At 33.4% G+C, this 19,268-nt stretch overlaps 2 protein-coding genes across 2 annotated transcripts; both read right to left on the reverse strand.

Annotated features, from left to right (window-relative positions):
* Positions 1 to 1,920: 1,920 nt before the first annotated feature.
* On the reverse strand, positions 1,921 to 6,660 carry LOC108974433 (indole-3-acetaldehyde oxidase-like). The gene is made up of 7 exons (XM_018942262.1): positions 6,496 to 6,660; positions 6,252 to 6,424; positions 5,428 to 6,171; positions 4,773 to 5,006; positions 2,781 to 4,715; positions 2,248 to 2,725; positions 1,921 to 2,183 (listed from the first exon to the last, which is right to left on the reverse strand). Exons 1-7 carry the CDS (start codon positions 6,533 to 6,535, stop codon positions 1,996 to 1,998), a joined length of 3,792 nt encoding a protein of 1,263 aa, XP_018797807.1. The 5' UTR covers positions 6,536 to 6,660; the 3' UTR covers positions 1,921 to 1,995.
* A 4,593-nt stretch (positions 6,661 to 11,253) lies between these two features.
* On the reverse strand, positions 11,254 to 16,750 carry LOC108974432 (indole-3-acetaldehyde oxidase-like). Its single transcript, XM_018942260.1, has 7 exons — positions 16,376 to 16,750; positions 16,118 to 16,290; positions 15,128 to 15,865; positions 14,401 to 14,634; positions 13,893 to 14,334; positions 12,277 to 13,632; positions 11,254 to 12,218 (listed from the first exon to the last, which is right to left on the reverse strand). Exons 1-7 carry the CDS (start codon positions 16,413 to 16,415, stop codon positions 11,413 to 11,415), a joined length of 3,789 nt encoding a protein of 1,262 aa, XP_018797805.1. The 5' UTR covers positions 16,416 to 16,750; the 3' UTR covers positions 11,254 to 11,412.
* Positions 16,751 to 19,268: the final 2,518 nt, after the last annotated feature.

The following is a 19,268-nucleotide window of genomic DNA, read 5'->3' on the forward strand; positions in this document are numbered from 1 at the left end:
ATATGTTTGATGACAGAATAGTTTCAAAATGGTTGGTTGCCATTGTCCTTTAATAGGTTTGTTTTCTTTTATCTTAAACAGCTAAAATTTGTAATTCTAAAAAGCTAAACACCAAATATTAAGAAACATACTTTAAAAATTCGTGGCACTGTTTTTGTATCCGTAGAAATACATAGATAATAAACAGAATAAAAATATATAGATAATAAACAGAATAAAATGCATTAAAAACATTTTATTTGGAAATATTTTAGGAAATTTGAATTCATCTCTGAACTGGTAATGAAATGAAACGGGTATCTTAAGCAGAGAACGTAAAGTCATCAAATAAAACATGTTTTAAGWTCTCTGGGATTCCTTGGTGCACATATGTATGTACATGTGTACATGTGTACGTTTTACGTTCTTTGGTTGCACCTTGTCATTGTTTTATGTTCGCTGGCTGAACTTCTCTTCTGTTTTCTATAATAGAGCGTATAAAAGCTGCGCTACTAGTTAATGGATTCAATAAGGATTTGGAAATTAAGAAATGATTGCAGAAACGAATGTGTTGAAATTATTATTAATGAAGGTTTATCAGCGGTTAAATATATGCGAGACTCACCTATACTTTTGTMGTTAATTATAGTTAAAGGCATTTCCCGATAATATTTTTATTTTTAGATCACAACACTTTTCTTAACACACTCAAACAAAATAATTATTGAACCTTCAAGGTTGTTTCTTAATTTAATGCTTTTGCAACTACTTTTACACAGTTTTCACTTTCTTTTCACTGTTTTGTACGAAATTTTAAAAATGCTGCTTTTCACATATTTACAAACCTTTAATGCAATCTAAATTTGGTTCACATTGAGTAKTGAACTCTGTCCATACATTCAAATCACTTATTTACACAAATTTTCACTTTTAATCGCACTGAAATTACTTATTTCTTTATGTTACAATTTTGTCCAACTCTAATACGCACTTCTTTCTTAACGAAACTTGTTGATGCCTGCATAACACAAGTAACGGCGCGTCATTCAGTACAGTTGCCTGAATTGCCTACGGTGACGCTGAGTCATTCACCTGTTCTCATATATTTTATTTTATATTTTATACAAAATTTTAAAAATGCTGCTTTTCTCATGCTTACAATCTGCCTGCTGTAATCTATATTTGATTGAGGTATTGAACTCTGTCCATACATTCACAGCACTTATTTACACAAATTTTCACTTTTTAATCGCATTAAAATTAGTTATTTCTTGTTGTTATTAATGAATTTACAAATTTGTCCAACTCTAATACGCAGTTTTAAATTTCATTTAATTCTTTCACTTTCCAGTGCACAAATCGGGAAGAAATTGATACAACGGGATATACGGGACTTGCACGAATAATTTTTTTTAAAATATGCCATGTTGTGACCAAAAATATTGCCCAAATCCAACCAAAACCCCTCGGTACCGAATATTTGGATCCCAGTATCTATATTTAACTTTTCAGCGAAAATATCATTTGTGCCTAAAATAGATACAATTGGGCGAAAACTTGACCTAGAGCATTTTTGAAGAAAAGAATGTTCAAATGATTCATATTTGAATGTTGAACACATGAATTGTTGTGACATTTAACATACAAAGATAGAAAGTAGCCTATGCCCGCCCCGAGGTTCCAAACTACCTCATCACCAATTTTCAGCCAAATTGGTTCAGCCGTTCTTGAGTTAAAAATATACATAGACATGAATGGCGAAATCGAGGGTGATTTTGCAAAACAGGGCGCCGTTAGGACCTTTTCCAGGACTAAAGGAATACCAGTGCAAATTTTCACGTCTTTCCGTGATGTGGTTCGGTCGTAATGCGCGGACATACAAAAAAGGCATTTCATTTTTATATATGTATGTGTGTATAAGAAGAATATTATAAACGCACATACAYATTTGTATGATGTATAATTCTCTAAGTAAGTTTCTAATTAAATCAATTCAGTACATTTTAATTAGTATAATTAAGTATAATTCAGATGCAACATGCTATAATCGGTGCCTGAATGTAGCAAAACTCGCTCCGGYGTCATAGGCGCAGTTAAGGGAATCCACTTTTTCGCTAAACCAGCATCAGAACGTGAAGACTGTAAGGCTTCCTGCAAAGCAAAGCCTACAGCTATTCCCAAACAAATTGCTGGTTCGCCAGTTGCTGAAATWAGAAATATTATTTTWAAAAAACCATATATGATTAGGTACAAATTAATAAATAATACCTTTAGATCGCATAAAGCCAGCWACATTTGGACTGCCGCTTAACATCTCAATGCGAAAATCTATCGGTATGTCTTTAGCTCCGGGTGGTTTATAATTCCATGTTCGGTTCGTCTTCAGTTCCCCAGTATTTTCATCGACAATTATTTCTTCAGACGTCCAATAGCCGAGACCCATCATAAATGCTCCTTCAATTTGTCCAATATCTACATTTGGATTCAGACTCTCACCTGCATCTTCCAAGATATCCACACGAGGAAGATGATAATTTCCGGTAAGTATGTCGACTTCCACTTCAACAAGGGCTAAAGCGCAAACAGTATACGGGTCCATGTCGTTAGGCTTACAATCTTCGCTTACAATTAAACTAATGTGTTGATTGTAAGCAGTTTGTATTATTTCTAACCATGAAGGGTTTTTAAGTGATTGCCGAATATTTTTCAGACGTTCGTTAATTGTTTTACAGCATTTACGCACCGCCTAAAATGTATATAAATTTAATGAAACAAATATGCAATAATCGGAAAATATATACGTAGCAGAGTGTTTCACTGCCAATGGATCCTCCAGTCACCATGCTATTAGCACCATTAACAGTATTGCTCCCTTCGAATCGAATCATATCCACTGGTATGCCTAACTCAAGAGACGCTAATTGTGCTATTTTCGTGTTCATGCCTTGACCCATTTCGATACCACCATGTGAAATGATGACAGTGCCATCACGATGATAAATAGCTACRGTGGCGGGAAATTGTCCAAAATATCCAATATGGTAYTCCATGATGGCGATCCCTAGACCTTTCTTTCGCCAGCGATTATTTTCATTAAAGATTTTAACTTTCTGCTTTCGCATTTTGTAATCAGTCGATTGTATAAAGTATATCAACATTTGTTCCATTTTATGACCCGGAATTAAGTTGGCTTTTCGTACGTCGATTGGGTCTAGTCCTGTTTCAAAAGAAATATGTTCGATAATGTTCTCAATCATTGCAATTCCCTCCACTGAACCAGGCCCTCGGCACGGTGTGTTACTGGGTGAATCGGTTAAAACCATATAGCCGTCCAATTTGTAATTGTCAGTAAATTCATAACAATTTTTAGAAACTAAAACAGTGTGACCCATTGGTGATTCATTGGATTGATATCCTGCGTCCTCATAAAACTCACTACGCAAAGCAACTATTTTTCCTGTATGTTTAACGTAAAATTCGTACTGGCAATGAAAAGCCCACCGCTTTCCTAGAACATTCATCATCGATTCTATAGATTGAACAAAACGCACCGGGCGGTTAAGCTTGAGGGCAGCTAAAGATGCAGCACAAGCAGCAAAGGAATTTCGAGTTCCTTTACCACCAAATCCCCCACCCAAACGACGTACTTTCACTTGGATTTCGTTATTTTTCATATCAAGTAATTCTGTTAATACGCCTTGTAGAAGGTCCATCCACTGAGTAGTTGCATATACCTCCAATCCACCTTCGAATGGTATAACTGCAGCAGTATGCGGTTCCAAGAAAAAATGATATTGCAGACCCAAATCCAATTTTCCTATACCACACACATCATAATTATTTTCAATATTTAGATTTTCTATGAGTGACTTAACCGTATGATTGATTCTATCTGAGCGGCTGCTCTTGAGAACATCATGTAAAGTAGGAAAAACTTCACTTCCTACGCCGTCATAAGTGATCTTTACTAATTCGGCAGCCATATTAGCAGTAGCATTTGACTCCGCTACTATTACCCCGATAGGCTGATGGTAAAATTTAATTGCACCGCTAACAAATAGTTCTTCGTTTTCCAAGAAAAACATGGGTTCATCGCCGCTAATTGTATTTTTTCCTGGGATATCTTTGAATGTTAAGAATGCAACGACACCTGGTAATTTAAATGCGGCAGAAGTGTCAATACTTGCTAYTGTAGCCCCCACATGTTTAGCAGTAACAAAAGCAGCCCATAGTTGGTTTACTGCTATGGGAATGTCATTTGCATAAGTTGCTTCCCCTGCTGTTTGCTTTAAACCTTCGTATTTTTCAATGGGTTGGTGCACAGGAAAATTTTCTGGTATRCTTTCATACACTTGTTTGCCTGAGGATAATGGCCGCTTGAGGATTTCTCCACCGCTTAGTAATCTCTGTGGAATCAATCTTTCTGGAGTATTCTTCAATATGGTTTTATAAAGAAGACCAAAGGCAAGTTTCTGTCTATATTCAGGGGAACCATTAGATGAGGCTGAATCAGCAATGAAAGTACTACTGGCTATTGAGAAAATCTTTGTTATAACTTGTGAATCGTATAGCTGCTTTCCTTTCATAAATTCTTCGATTTCCGTCGCATGAATAAAGCCAGGGCTTATACCTCCGAAACAAATACGAGCATTTTGTATTTTAAGGCTTGGTCTTTCAACATTTATTAGAAATGCAGCGTTAACGTAGGCATGTGCATTTTGTGCTCTTATCATAATCTATCACATATGAGATTGTAAAATATATAATATTAAAGTGTAATGGGAAATATTTACCTTATAAGAATCAAAAATATATTGCTCACGTATGTAAGGTGGGAGAATAATTGCTCTAATAATTTTACCGATCATCTCAGTTTTCAGGAACTCTGTCATTGTTACAGCTCTTTCYTTTACGAGACTTTCTTGAAGTACCACTTGAGCGTTTAGTGCTTCAAAAACGATGTACACATCGGACGGAAAATCATTATGATTGTGCTTCATGATAAGATTACCTGCCAAAGTACCCATCTGAAAAATAAGTTACATAGTTACAATTAAATATTAAAGCAAAAAAGAAGTTTGAATATCAGCTTCATCTTTAAAGGTTTGATCTGAACAATTGGGAGATTACTTAGGACAATAATCTATGCCGGATTTCGATAAGATAATTTATCAAAGTTATCATACAAGAATTCGATTTTCATCGAACAGTTTGTGTGACGGCTATATCTTATAGTGATCAGATATGCAAAATTTCAGATCAATATCTCAAAAACCGAGGGAATAGTGCGYGAATATACCGACGGACGAACTAAATCGACAAAGACCGTAAGTCTGATAATTTATATACATACATACTTTATAGTGGCACTTCGTGCAAACTTAATCTGTCATATTCACCGYATAATTAGAGCTCTAAATAGATTTATTATTCAAATTATGTACTTACATTTCGGACTGGTAGATTTGCAATTAAATCGAAATGATTCCAAAGTTGTTGACAGTATTCAAATCCTTTCATTTTAGCTGCCTCTTGAAATATTGCCATTGTATCTGTTAAACTTAAATTAGCGCCTAAAGTTAGAGCCTTTGGAGTAATACTGTGTTGTTTCAGTTCAGAGACACAATTAACATCTATGAACGTTTTAATAAAAGGATCGCGCCGAAAAACACCAGTAGCAGTGTTACCAGCAACCAAAAAATATKTCTTAATTTTTAATTTTTCAATAGTTGAGAATAATTCACTAATTGACTTGGGCCAAGACCAATCACTACCGTCCTTATAATTTATAGGCGGTCGTGTTGAGAGGATACTACAAGATCTTTTGCACAAATTTGAAGTTTGAGTACATATTATATTATTGATATCTTCAATATCCTGACACTCTTCAGGAACTTCGATTGTACTATCAACAGCAAAAGACTTCATGGTGTCTAATATAGGTCGGTAACCAGTGCAGCGACAAATGTTGCCCCCGAAAGAATTCTCCACCTCTTCCATAGTAACATTGCCACCTTTAGATTTCAGTAAACCGTACATACTCATTACGAATCCAGGCGAACAAAATCCACATTGAGTGCCATTCATTTTGGCCAAACGTTTCTGAATTGGATGATAGCCAACACTCTTATTACCAATACCTTCCGTGGTTGTTATGTCCCAATCTACGCACGTATTCAACAATGTCAAACACTTATAATATAAGAAGGTATATTTTTATTCGCTAAATATTTGATAAGATTAACGGTTAAATTAAAACAAATTCAACTTACAGAGTTGACTGTCCATGTTCGTACATTTCCAGTAATTGGATGTTTTCCCGTAACAACGCAAACACATACACCGCAACCACCCTCTTGGCACATAAATTTTGTACCTGAAAGTCCCACATACTCACGAATAAAAGTATTTAATGTTATATCTGCTGGGAGACTGGACAATGTAACTGGGTAAATTTGTGATTAAATGCATCGATATTTCAAATTGTACACAATTTTATGCTATAAATGTACTCACTATTGTAAATTTTACCATTAATTGATAAGCCTGTTGACATTTTGCTACTTTCTTTTATATCCACATATGTATGTATGTATGTATGTAAATACTAGTGAATGGTATTCCCCACTTGTTCTAAAAGACACGTCCGTTATGATTGACTGTTCGTTAGCCACTGTCTATTTATACTTTTGTTGAGAGTGAGTTATATAAATCTGTAAGTATATATTTAAGTGTATTTGTTTACACACTTAACTAACCTGTCAGAAAATTATTATATATTCCTAATTAATTAAAACCATATTAAAAATTCATTGTACATTTTTAAAAAGTTATTAGTTTTTTAATTGCAAACCCAAATATTAAAACATAAAACATTACAAATTCACATGTTATTTATTCAATTATAAAATAAATTCAAATTAAATTTAAATTAAGTTTAAGTTAAATTTGTTATCGCAAATTCATATATCAGAAGTCGGACGGATTTTCTGCTGGGGCTATTTTATATAAATTATGACGATAACAACTACACATTATCGACAATTGCATGTTGATATGTACATAWCATATACACATCATCATATACACATATGTATGTACMTATTATCTATAACTGATCGCTCAATTGAATTAATTCCCACACATTATATGTATGTATGTATGTAGTATACACTCTSAGAAGAAAAACTACCAAGTACTTGGGTTATTATTATTTTATTTCAAGTTAAATGCTAAATGTGACAAATTTATACATATACTGCGTGCTATCYTCTTTCAAGACCTTTTAAAAATGGCGATAATATAATAGAGCAATGCGCAACTCTCCTTCGAAATAAACACTAGCTTGTATTGACTTGTTGTTTCGGTATTACAACTACTTATGTAAAACGTAACAGTTTTATTTATGTATGTACATGTGTATGTACCAAAGTAAAAATAAATTTGTATTCGCTGGTAAGAGATAATGATAAGCCAAGTAAAATGATAATAACAAAAAAATCAATTCAATTGCACTATAAGTACATATTGTTACACATTCAGCCACTACAGCTACTACAGCCACTATGTCCCCAGCACTAGCAACAACAATTAACCCGATATTCCAGAGCTGATAACACATACTAAGAGACAGCTGATAACACATACTCACGAACATACAAACTAACAATTTCACAACGAACTGATAACATGCGTATGAACATACAAACGAACATAACGAGCTGATAACATATGTACATAAAAACAAATATACTTACGATTATAATTGGACACTCAGATGATAACAGAGATCGTAAAATATTTTTGGCTAACTCGGTCGAGATGAGGGAGTTTCACCACTGCCAGCTCGGCAGGAGGAATCTTAACAGTTGCGCTTGAACAGAGCTGAGCATTGAATAAAAATTATGCTCAGAACTACATATATATTGCTGTTACAGGCGTATATTAGCTCTTTTGCTTATATTTTTATACGTTTATATGCACACATCTGTATTCATATGATTTCGATTTATGCACATTTATGAATACAGGTGCAATTGAATACATTTTAATTTATTTACTTTTTTAAAAGGAAAATAAGGCCTACTTTTGCAATTATATCTTGTATTTGATATATTAGTGCTTTTGTGTATATATTATGTATGAACATATATTCACATGTATCATAATCATATGAATGTGTTTTATGATCGCTTTCGCGAATTCAAATCACATTATTACTTATCAGTAATAACAAGTGCGTGCTGCTCATATGTACATACATAAATATGTGCGTATGACATTCCCACGCAAATAATGCATACACAACATACATACTTGTATACATATGCGTACACATGTAAATATGTCATCTCCAAAACCTACAAACATTGCTTTACAAAAACAACTATCTTTTGAAATAGCATCATACACACTTATATACGTACACGTGTAGATATGTCACCCGCAAAAACTACAAACATTGTTCTACAAAGCCAACAATTGTCTCAAATAGCATCAGCTGCGTCACAAGTCGATGCCCAAATTTGTAGAAAAACACACAACAACAACATTTTTATTCATGAACGCAAGCGCACTTTCAACGGCTAACTCGCTTCATTCATAAAAGCAAACACCATTGCATCTCCCCGAACATGCCTTTACCAACAAGCGTCTTTTCGCGATGGTAGGTAGCAAGAGCTAAAAATCATAAATTGAAAAACTTTCTGATACTTCTTCACAGAAAGAAGTGAAGCGAAAATCTGCGTCGATATGTACACCCTCTTATACGTACATGTATATACATACATATTTACGCAAATTTATTTTCAGAGCTGTTAGAGAGGCAAGGGAAGCGGGGACAATCCGCGATCGTTCGTTTGTGTTTTCGGCACAGCTCGGATTTTCTACCAACAATACAATGTTGTGACGCTTTGTTGCCGCGTCGGTCCGTCGACACATTGACTCTTTGACAAAACGTGAGTTTCGCCATTGGTTGTCCGTGTCAACGGAAATTTCGCATGAAACAAGGGAGTGTACATATTTACATACMTTCATATATTGCACGTAGACAAATTTACAAACATTATGCGTATGCTCTGTCATATTTCTTTACATTCACACATAATTATACATACATATGTATATGAGCACATGTGCGACCACTTGATATAAAAACTTTTAATTTAAATGAATAAATTTAAAATTAAGTCTGATGRTAACAGAGAACTTTTATCAGAAACGGGTAACGATACAAGAATAACAGCTTAATTACGATACAGGATATACAATTTTAAAGAAAGAAAAATTTAACGTAATAGAGGATTTTAATTAGGTAGTATATCATATAATATATTTAGCAGACTATGAAAATATAATAACAAAACTAAATATCGCAATAGAGAAATTTAATAACACATTTCAAAATAATAAATCAACAAACAAWTTATTATTCACATTAAATATAGCACGAAATAAATTAACTTCAATAACACCTTTAAAAATTAGACAAAAAAGAGCATTAGCAAACATTGTAGGAAGAGGTTTAAATACATATTTTATTTGGTACAATGGATGATGATTATAGACAAGAATTCAGTGAACATTTAAAAATAATTGAAGCAAATGACCACAAATTAATTAATGAACATAACAAACAAATTAATGTTAATTTAGAGCTACAACAAAATATTGAATTATTATCAGAATTAACGGTAATATAATAGTTTATAATTTGATGCTAAATAATATGAGTATAACACAGAAAAAGGATACAGAAGCGATAGAATTAATACACATACAATTCGATATTAACTATCTAATTAACGAAATAGAGAAAATTCAAGATCTAATAGCATTTTCAAGAATAGGCATATTAGGAAGAAATATATTAACGGATAAAGAAATCTCAATGTTTGGAATAGACAGCAAAAAATTGAAGTATGTACTTAAAGAGTAATGTGCTAGAAATAAAGAAAAATTTAATAGTATAATGATACCACAATTTTGTAAGGAATAATATTTTGAAATTGAAATTTTGCCAATTCGAAACAAATAAGGAAATAAATATTGATAAACTAAGATATATTACGAATACTGAACAAGTTTTTGATTATACATATTAAATATTGAAAAAAAAAATTAAATTTAAGTAATAAATGGATTCATGTCATCAAAATATATTTAAAGGAAAATTCAGTTTTTGTACAAGTAGAACAAATAATGAAACAGTAATTAAAGAAATTGAAAAAGGAATTATATTTACGAAAAATTTAGAAAAAACTAAAATAGAGCACAATTGTAATAAAATGCGACACGAAATTCAAGGGAATAATTTAATTCAATTTAAAMATTTTTCTATAGATATTGATGAAAATATTGATAATATATTTTACAATATAGTAATTTTACCATTTTATTAAGAAATGAATATCACTTTAAATAAAAATAACTTAGAAAAAATTCATTTAAAAAATATAGAAAATACAAAACWAATTAAATAATTAAAATATAATCACAAAACAAATGYGAATTATTCTATTTTACTAACAGTTATAAATACAATTATATTAATAATGTTACTAATGAAATATTGTATAAAATATAAGAATTTATGTAAAAGACTGCAAGAGGAAAAATCTTCGGGTCTAAATATTGAACTTCAGGAGCAGTTCCATCCTAAAGAGGGGGGTGTTACACATTCAGCCACTACAGCTACTACAGCCACTATGTCCCCAGCACTAGCAACAACTATTAACCCGATATTCCAGAGCTGAKACATACGCACGAACATACAAACAAACATAATTTCACAACGAACTGATAACATACATACGTATGAACATACAAACGAACATAACGACCTGATAGCATACATACCAACAAATATACTTACGATTATAATTGGACACTCAGATGATAACATACGATCAGCCACTAAAGCGATGGCAYATCTGTATACATAAATACTTACTTACATTGCAAAATTGACCTTTTCTGACTAAGAAAAACTTCAAAGAAGTAACAATACATCAGTTMAGTCAGTTCAGTTCAACGCTACTATTCTAATTGTGCAGCAGCAAATCAATTTCCTGAGGATTGGAACCAGGTATGAATCASAAGGCGACAAAGACGACGACAGGAACCAGGAGCTTTCATAAAAAAGCTTATTCAATTTTCCTTTTACAGTTGTTGATTAATAAAAACCCACGATTGTAATATTAGMAAAGAAAGAACATCTGMTCTTTTATTTCAATTAAGAAAAATAGAAAAAAATATAGGTTATTGCAACGCAAAATCYATTATTATATGTATATATATATAATGTGTTTAGCAAAACGTAATAACAATAAAATTACATTATTTATATAATGATACCTTGAAATAACCAGTCACCAGAAAGTTTTAAATATTAAACAATGTACGAATTTCTTTATAACTAATTTCACCGAGTGTTTATGCTAGAGAGAATTTGGTTATATTTGTTCCAGCATTCAGTGCGATAGTCTCAGGTGTTGTTGGAGCACCTAAACGAACCCATTCACGCTTTAGTCCAGCATCTTTACGAGCAGATTGCAAAGCGTGCTGAACAGCAAAGATCACACTGACTGCTAGGCAACACGGTGGTTCACCTGTTGCTTTTGAACGCATGAATCCTGCTGAATTTGGATTTTTCTGCAGTAATTCTATGCGAAAATCTATCGGGATATCTTTTGCACCCGGAGGTTTGTAATTCCACGTGCGATTTGTTAGAAGTTCTCCTGTTGTCCGGTCATATATTAACTGCTCCGTAAGCCAATAGCCGAGCAACATAACAAACGATCCTTCCACTTGACCAATATCAATATATGGACTAAGACTTTCACCAGCGTCTTCCAATATATCAACACGTTTTATTTGATTATTTCCCGTCAATATRTCCACTTCAATTTCGGTTAGAGCCAAACCATATACACTGTAATTCTGCATGTCTCCTTCTTTATAATGATCACTAACTATCATATTGATTGCTTTCCCCCACGCTTGTTGTACAACATTCAACCAGCTAGCTTCCTTTCCAAGCGAATTTTTAATTGGTTTAAGACGTTCATTAAGAGTTTCGCAAGCTTTTCGAATAGCAAAGCAAAGGCTTTCACTGCCTACAGCACCTCCAGTGACCATAGAATTAGCACCATTGATAGTGTCACTAGATTCAATCTTAATGTAAGTTAATGGTACACCGAGTGTTTGTGCTGCCACTTGAGCAACTTTCGTGTTAATGCCTTAAGACAATAACAACAGGTAATTTTTTATCAGTTCAATTAAGTATAAGTTACTAACCTTGACCCATTTCGATTCCTCCGTGAGATATAACTACAGTACCATCTACGTGATAAATGGAAACTGTTGCTGAATATTGACCAAAATAAAAAATTGGATATTCCATTATAGCTATACCTAACCCTCGTTTAATCCAACGATTATTTTCGTTAAAGCTGTCAATTTCCTTTCGTCGATTACGATAATCTGTTGTATTAATAAATCGCGGTAGTAGCAGCTCCAATTTGTTACCAGATTTTAAGTTAGCTAATCGTGCATCTACAGGATCTATATTTGCTTCAAATGCAATATGTTCCAATATATTTTCAATCATTGCTATTCCTTCTACGGAACCAGGTGCACGGCACCAAGTTGAACTGGGTGCATCCGTTATGACAGCTTCGGCCACAATTTTAGTGCTCAAGTCAGAAAGTTCATAGCAATTTTTTGCGCAAACAACAGAATGTCCGTCAATAGGATTTTCATTGAGTGTACATCCAGCATCCTGATAGAATGTATTTTTAAGTCCTAGAATTTTTCCATTGGCTTTTATGTGAAATTCATAATCGCTCCGACAACTCCAACGCTTTCCGTTAGAGGTCATCATTGATTCGATGGTCTGCACGAAGCGAGATGGTCGATTTAATTTGTATGCCACTAATGATGCAGCGCAGGCAACTTGATTTCCACGTGAAATTTTACTTCCAAATCCACCACCGAGGCGGCGAACTTTCAACTGTACATTATTTACCTGAAGTTTCAACATTTTTGCTATTACACTTTGAGTATGATCCATCCACTGTGTTGCTGTCCATACGTTTAATCCTTCTTCAAAAGGAACAACTATAGTAGTTTGCGGCTCCATTGTAAAGTGATATTGYCCACCTATTTCAAAAACACCTTTAGAATTAAAATCTGGTTCCTGTGAAAGTTTGATTTCATCGACTTTTGTAGTTTTTATCATATGAATTCGTTTCCTTTCATCTGCTTTCAGCACTTCTGCGGTGGTGGTTAAAATATTATGTTCTCGTACACTATTTGAATATGTCACTTTTACTTTTGTGGCAATGCGGTTCGCAATATCATTTGTTTGTGCAACCACTACACCTAAGGGTTGGCCGTAATATTTAACAATGTCACTACAAAAAATCTCTTCAGATTCATATCCGAATATTGGATCACATGATGAATTCATACCAGGAATATCTTTTGCGGTATAAAAGGCTATCACACCTGGAGTTTGCAAAACTTCAGAAGCATCAATATTTTCGATGTTTGCGCCAACTTTTGTTGCAGTAGCAAAAGCACAAAAAACCGAGTTGGAAGAAGTTAGTACATCATTCATATAAGTTGCTTCTCCGGAACATTGAATCATGGCTTAATATAAACAATATATTTAATTAGAAATATCTATATCTTATAAATTACAAAGTTAAACTTAAAAAATTATAATTTCGGTTATTTACGTACTATACTCAAGTTTTTTTTTAACCAACCGTGGTAGCCTAGGTTACTTAGAGAATTATATGAATGTAGTAATATCTGTAGGTATTCATTGACTTCGCGTTATTTACGTATATGTTATTTACCAACCTTGCGGAGTTTTTTTTAAGAATATTACTTATTATGTGGCTCACCTTCAAGTTTTTGCACAGCTTCAGTAACTGGGTAATATTTTTCTATAGTTTCAAAAGATTGAGTTCCGGATGAAAGGGGTCGTAGAAGTAACTTGCCACCACTTTTATATTCATCCTTCACTTTGTCTTTAGGTGCCAGTTTTAAAAGGCTTTTGTAAAGTAGACCAGCAGCAAGACTTTTTCGGTATTCAGGTGAAGCGTCCGGAAGAACAGCATTAGGTTGCAGTTGGATAATCAAATTTTGAAATATATTCGAAATAGTGTCCTTTTCAAATAAGTTCTGACCAATTAATGCAGATTCAATTGCTTTAGCATGTACAAAATCGGGTGCTATACCGCCAAAGCATATACGAGCATCTACAATCTTGCCTTCTGGAATATTCATATGTAATAGAAATGCAGCGTTGACATAGGCGTGTGAGTTTTGAGCTCTGGGCATTATCTAAAATATATTTGAYATGTGTAGAACTAATTGTTATTCTAAAGCGCTATATCTTTCTTTGCTTACTTTGTAGGAATCGAACACAAATTTGTCGTTTGGGTAAGCTCTTAATTCGAATGCTATAATAATAATTTGGTCATTCGTCAAAGCTAAATATTCCTTTAGTGATATGGTCTTCCATGTAGACGCATCTTCTGCAACAATAATCTGAACATCAAGAGCTTCGAATGTTATGAATACATCTGAAGGAAAATCTGGATAGTATTTTTTTAAGTTGATATTGCCTGCCAATGTTCCAGACTGGGAAATACGTAATAACGTTTTTATTTCGTATATATGTAAGTTATTATATTTAATTTTAATGTATACAGTAAAATATTTATTATTGAACGAGAAATACATTAAGAGCATCTATAATACATAGTACTTATGATAAATTCTACAACTGCAACTGTTTTTATTAAAATCATGAGGTCATTGAATGTTGGCTATTCGCAATCTCACTAATTACAGTAATCATTGTTCCACCTCGTTTCACATTTAGATATACTATGTACTATATATATGTATTTATGTATTTATTAAGATATCTAATAATTAGATAGTAATTTTTATATGCAATTTACTAGGAAAAGGATGTTTGAAATGAAGAAATAAGTTATTTTGACATGTACAGGTATGTACGTATACCAACAAAACCCAATTAATATGTATACTACTATATAATTTCTACTAAAGCAAAGAGATAAACCAAAGGAAATAGTTTCTTCAAAAAAACTTTCTCAATACTTACGTTACGAACTGGAACRTTTGCGATAAGATCAAAATGTTCCCTCAATTGCTGACAGTACTCGAAGCCAGGATTCAGTGCAGATTGCTCAAAAATTTCCATTGCTTCCGTCAAGCTTATATTTGCACCAAGTGTCACCTTTTCATTAGTTATAGAGTGCTGCTTTAACTCCGGCACCGCATGAATATCAAAAAAATGTCTTATATCTAATGACCTCCTGTAGACGCCATGTGCTGTATTTCCTGCGACAAGCATAAATTTTTCATTCTGTATTTTGGACAGTGCTTCAAAGAGTTCAGAAAATGTTCGCGGCCAATACCATTGTGTACCGTCGGGGTAAGTCAAGTACCTTAATGGCTTTTGACAAGTGACCCTAAGCTGCGAACCGACTTTAGAACAGTCGGAAAGCTCGAAATCTTCAATATCTATACATTCTTTGGGAATCTGTATAATACTATCCACAGCAAAWGATTTCATAGCGTCCAATATAGGTCGGTATCCAGTACATCGACAAATGTTGCCACCAAAAGAATTTTCAACCTCCGTCATTTTAACATTTCCTCCTTTCGATTCAAGAAGACCGTACATGTTCATAACAAAACCAGGAGAGCAAAAACCACATTGAGTGCCATTCATCTTGGCTAGTCGTTTCTGTATTGGATGATAGCCAATTTTTTTGTTGCCAATACCCTCAGCTGTTATAATCTCGCAATCCATGCATGTATTTAGTAAAGTTAAACACTTTAAGAGATAAATGAAAATTATTTGTTGTTAATAAAATTAGATCTATGATCCTTTGGGCATTGGTAACGGCGAATATCGTTCGCCGACGCATTACCCGTCGGGTGAAGCAGAGGAAGTAGAAGACTTCCACACCGTTGGAAATAGTAAGTGGCGAAGGACCCGACTACACTTGGAATCTCCAATTGGCGTAGGCGATGTCTACGCCAATAAAGAATAAGAATAAAAATCTGTGCCCAAAAATTGACTTACTGAGTTAACAGCCCATGTACGGGTTTCTCCGCTGATGGGTTGTTTACCTTTAATGACACATAGACAAACGCCACATCCTCCTTCCAAGCACATGTATTTGGTAGCTGTTAACTGCACATATTCCCGTATAAAAGTATTAAGAGTGATGTCTGGTGGAAAATTTATAAGATTTACTGAAATAACGAAATAAGTGAGTAAAATTAGTTAAGATAAAAATCACCAACTCCAAAAATACAAAGTTATAGACTTTACAATTACCGTTGTATTTACAGCCGTTGATATTGAAAGTGGTTGTCATCCTTTTCAGATTAAAATTTTCAAAAGTTCTACAAATGTCCACTTTTATTCGCTTCTCATTAATTTAACAATTRTAGAGTAGGTCTGAACTGCTTGCTGTTTGACGCACGACTAGTTTTTAGATAAACCGTGCTTGTTTAGTGGAAACACATTGCATTTCATACATATATACATACATATATATGTATGTATTTGAAGTGTTATTAACTGAGTATGATGAAAGCGAAGAATAAATGTTTTTCCCAATTTTCGGCCAAGTTTTCCTTGCCATTTAAAGTGTGGCTTTATATGTTATTTTAGAAATATAATTTCTCTATTTTGGCGTCTCCAAACAACTGACAGATGTGACATCTTCTGCCGAAAATCATATAATATTTGTGTTTCTTGCCATAGTTGTGTTTTAACCCAGGAACCGTTGCATAGTAGTCGCGTATTAAATGCACTCGACCACTTCGGACGCAAAAAGTTGTTTTGAGTGGTTGGAAATATACRTATTTGTACAGATAAATTTTAGTGAAGTGAATACTAAACAAACTACTATAAAATCGAATGTAAAATACTGAAGCAATATTGTGAGAATACCTTGGATGCATACAGGTATTCCAATATGAATGTACATATGTAAATGGATAGAAAAGTATGTGCAGCATGTTTGCTAACGAAACGAAAATTAATTATCAAAATTAAAATAATTTGTATAACTTGCGTCAACTCAGCAGTTATATTGATTATAATAATTGTTTAGTAATAGTGCACTTATTACGAAATAATTTGCATCGAATAACGAGTTTATTAATCGGTGCCTTACATATATATGTATGTACATATAAACGGATGGAGTTACCTACAAACTAATCATTTAGAATAACATATTAATTAAGACATTACCAAGAATAAAATGTGATAYTTCTTGAGCCACTGTAACCCCAAATAGGTAAAAACTTGGTTTTCCTTTTGCATGGTCAACTGGGACAGTAAATTACTCGTGCAAACCAAAMCCGTGTAAAAATATTTTCATATAAAACTAACTATTAGAGCCAATTTAAAAGATAATCCGAGCAAAAAAAAACGTGTAACAAAACTCATTTTACGTGTAAATCTATCTATTCGTAGTGCGAGAATTTACTTGGTATTATATGTAAGTAGATATAGTAATACATACATATTACCTAAAAGGAACAAACAAAAACAAGTAAAGAAGAGCTAGGGATATGTATGTAAGTAGCAACATATTGCTACAAAGTAGAACAGTTTTGTTTCCCTGACTGTTGTTTGTGTAACCTAAAACTAATCGAGTTAGATATACGTATGGTTATATATGCATACATACATATGTACATATACATATATAAATGATGACGTTGACGAGATGAGCTAAATTCCGCCTGTCTATCTGTCCGTCTGACTGTCTGTGCAAGCTGTAAGTTGCGCAAAAATTGAGATGTCGTAATGAAACGTGGTACATATACCATAAGTAAGCACTAAATATTGGGCGTTTCAACTAAGACTATTGTTTTAATTATGTACATACATATATCGATTTATTTGTATTGCATTCTTAAAATATAATCTACAAGTATTAAAAAAATATGAAGTGTGCTGTGCTTCCTGACCGCTCCTTGCAATCGTTCAACTTGCTGTTTTCTGTTCTGAATAAGACATGATACCACGGTAAATGCGAAAGTTTTCCATACAAGCCCTTGATTCCGATCATTCGGTTTGTATGGCAGCTATATACTATAGTTCTAATTAATAAAATAAAACAAGAAAAAAACGTAAACTTCGGTTGCACCGAAGCTAAATACCCTTCACAGATGCATTTCTGTTGGTAAATATGTGTTCAGTTTGTATGGARGCTATATGCTATAGTAATTCGTTCTGAACAATATTTTTGGAGACTTCGGTTGCTCCGTAGCTAAATACCCTTCATAGATGCATTTCTGTTAGTAACTATGTGTTCAGTTTGTATGAAATCTATATGCTATAGTAATTCGTTCTGAACAATTTTTTTGGAGATTATATTGTTACCTTAAGCAGTAATACTTGCAAAATTTACAATTTTTTTTGGAGAATATATTGTTACCTTAAGCAGTAATACCTGCCAAACTTCGTGAAGATTCCACGTCAAATGCGAAAGTTTTCCATACAAGCCCTTGATTCCGATCGTTCGGTATGTATGGCAGCTATATGCTATAGTAACCCGATCTGAAAAATTTCTTCTGATATTACATTATTTCTATAAACAATAACTCATAGCAAATTTCGTGAAGATATATCGTCAAATGAGGAAGTTTCCCATGCAAGCATTTGATTCCGATCATTCAGTTTGTATGGCAGCTATATGCTATAGTTAACCGATCTGAACAATTTCTTCGGAGATTACATTGTYGCTTTAGAAAATAACCTGTGCCAAATTCTGTGAAAATACATTGTAAAATGTGAAAGTTTTCTATACGAGAACTTAATTCCGATCGTTCAATTTGTATGGCAGCTCCATGTTATAGTGATCCGATATCGGCAGATCCGCCAAGACAGACGGACATGGCTAAATCGATTCAGCACGACATACTGATCATTTATATATAATATATACTTTATAGTGTTTCCGACCCTTCCTTCTGGGTGTTTCGTGACAAACTTAATAGACCCTGTTCAGGGTATAAAAAATAAATCCGTTTGGGATCACATTGAAATTAACTTCTGCGTGCTTAGGACCTATGCTAAATTGAAAATAAAAAGTAAACTGCCCTCGTATTGTTTTATTGCTATTGGTCTATTAGATATTATTCTCGCAAAACACATTGAAATGTTGATAAAGTTGTTTATTAAATGGTTTTTATCAAAATTATTATTT

This window comes from Bactrocera latifrons, unplaced genomic scaffold (assembly GCF_001853355.1).
Source record: "Bactrocera latifrons isolate USDA-ARS-PBARC rearing strain unplaced genomic scaffold, ASM185335v1 scaffold_55, whole genome shotgun sequence".
NCBI lineage: Eukaryota > Metazoa > Arthropoda > Insecta > Diptera > Tephritidae > Bactrocera > Bactrocera latifrons.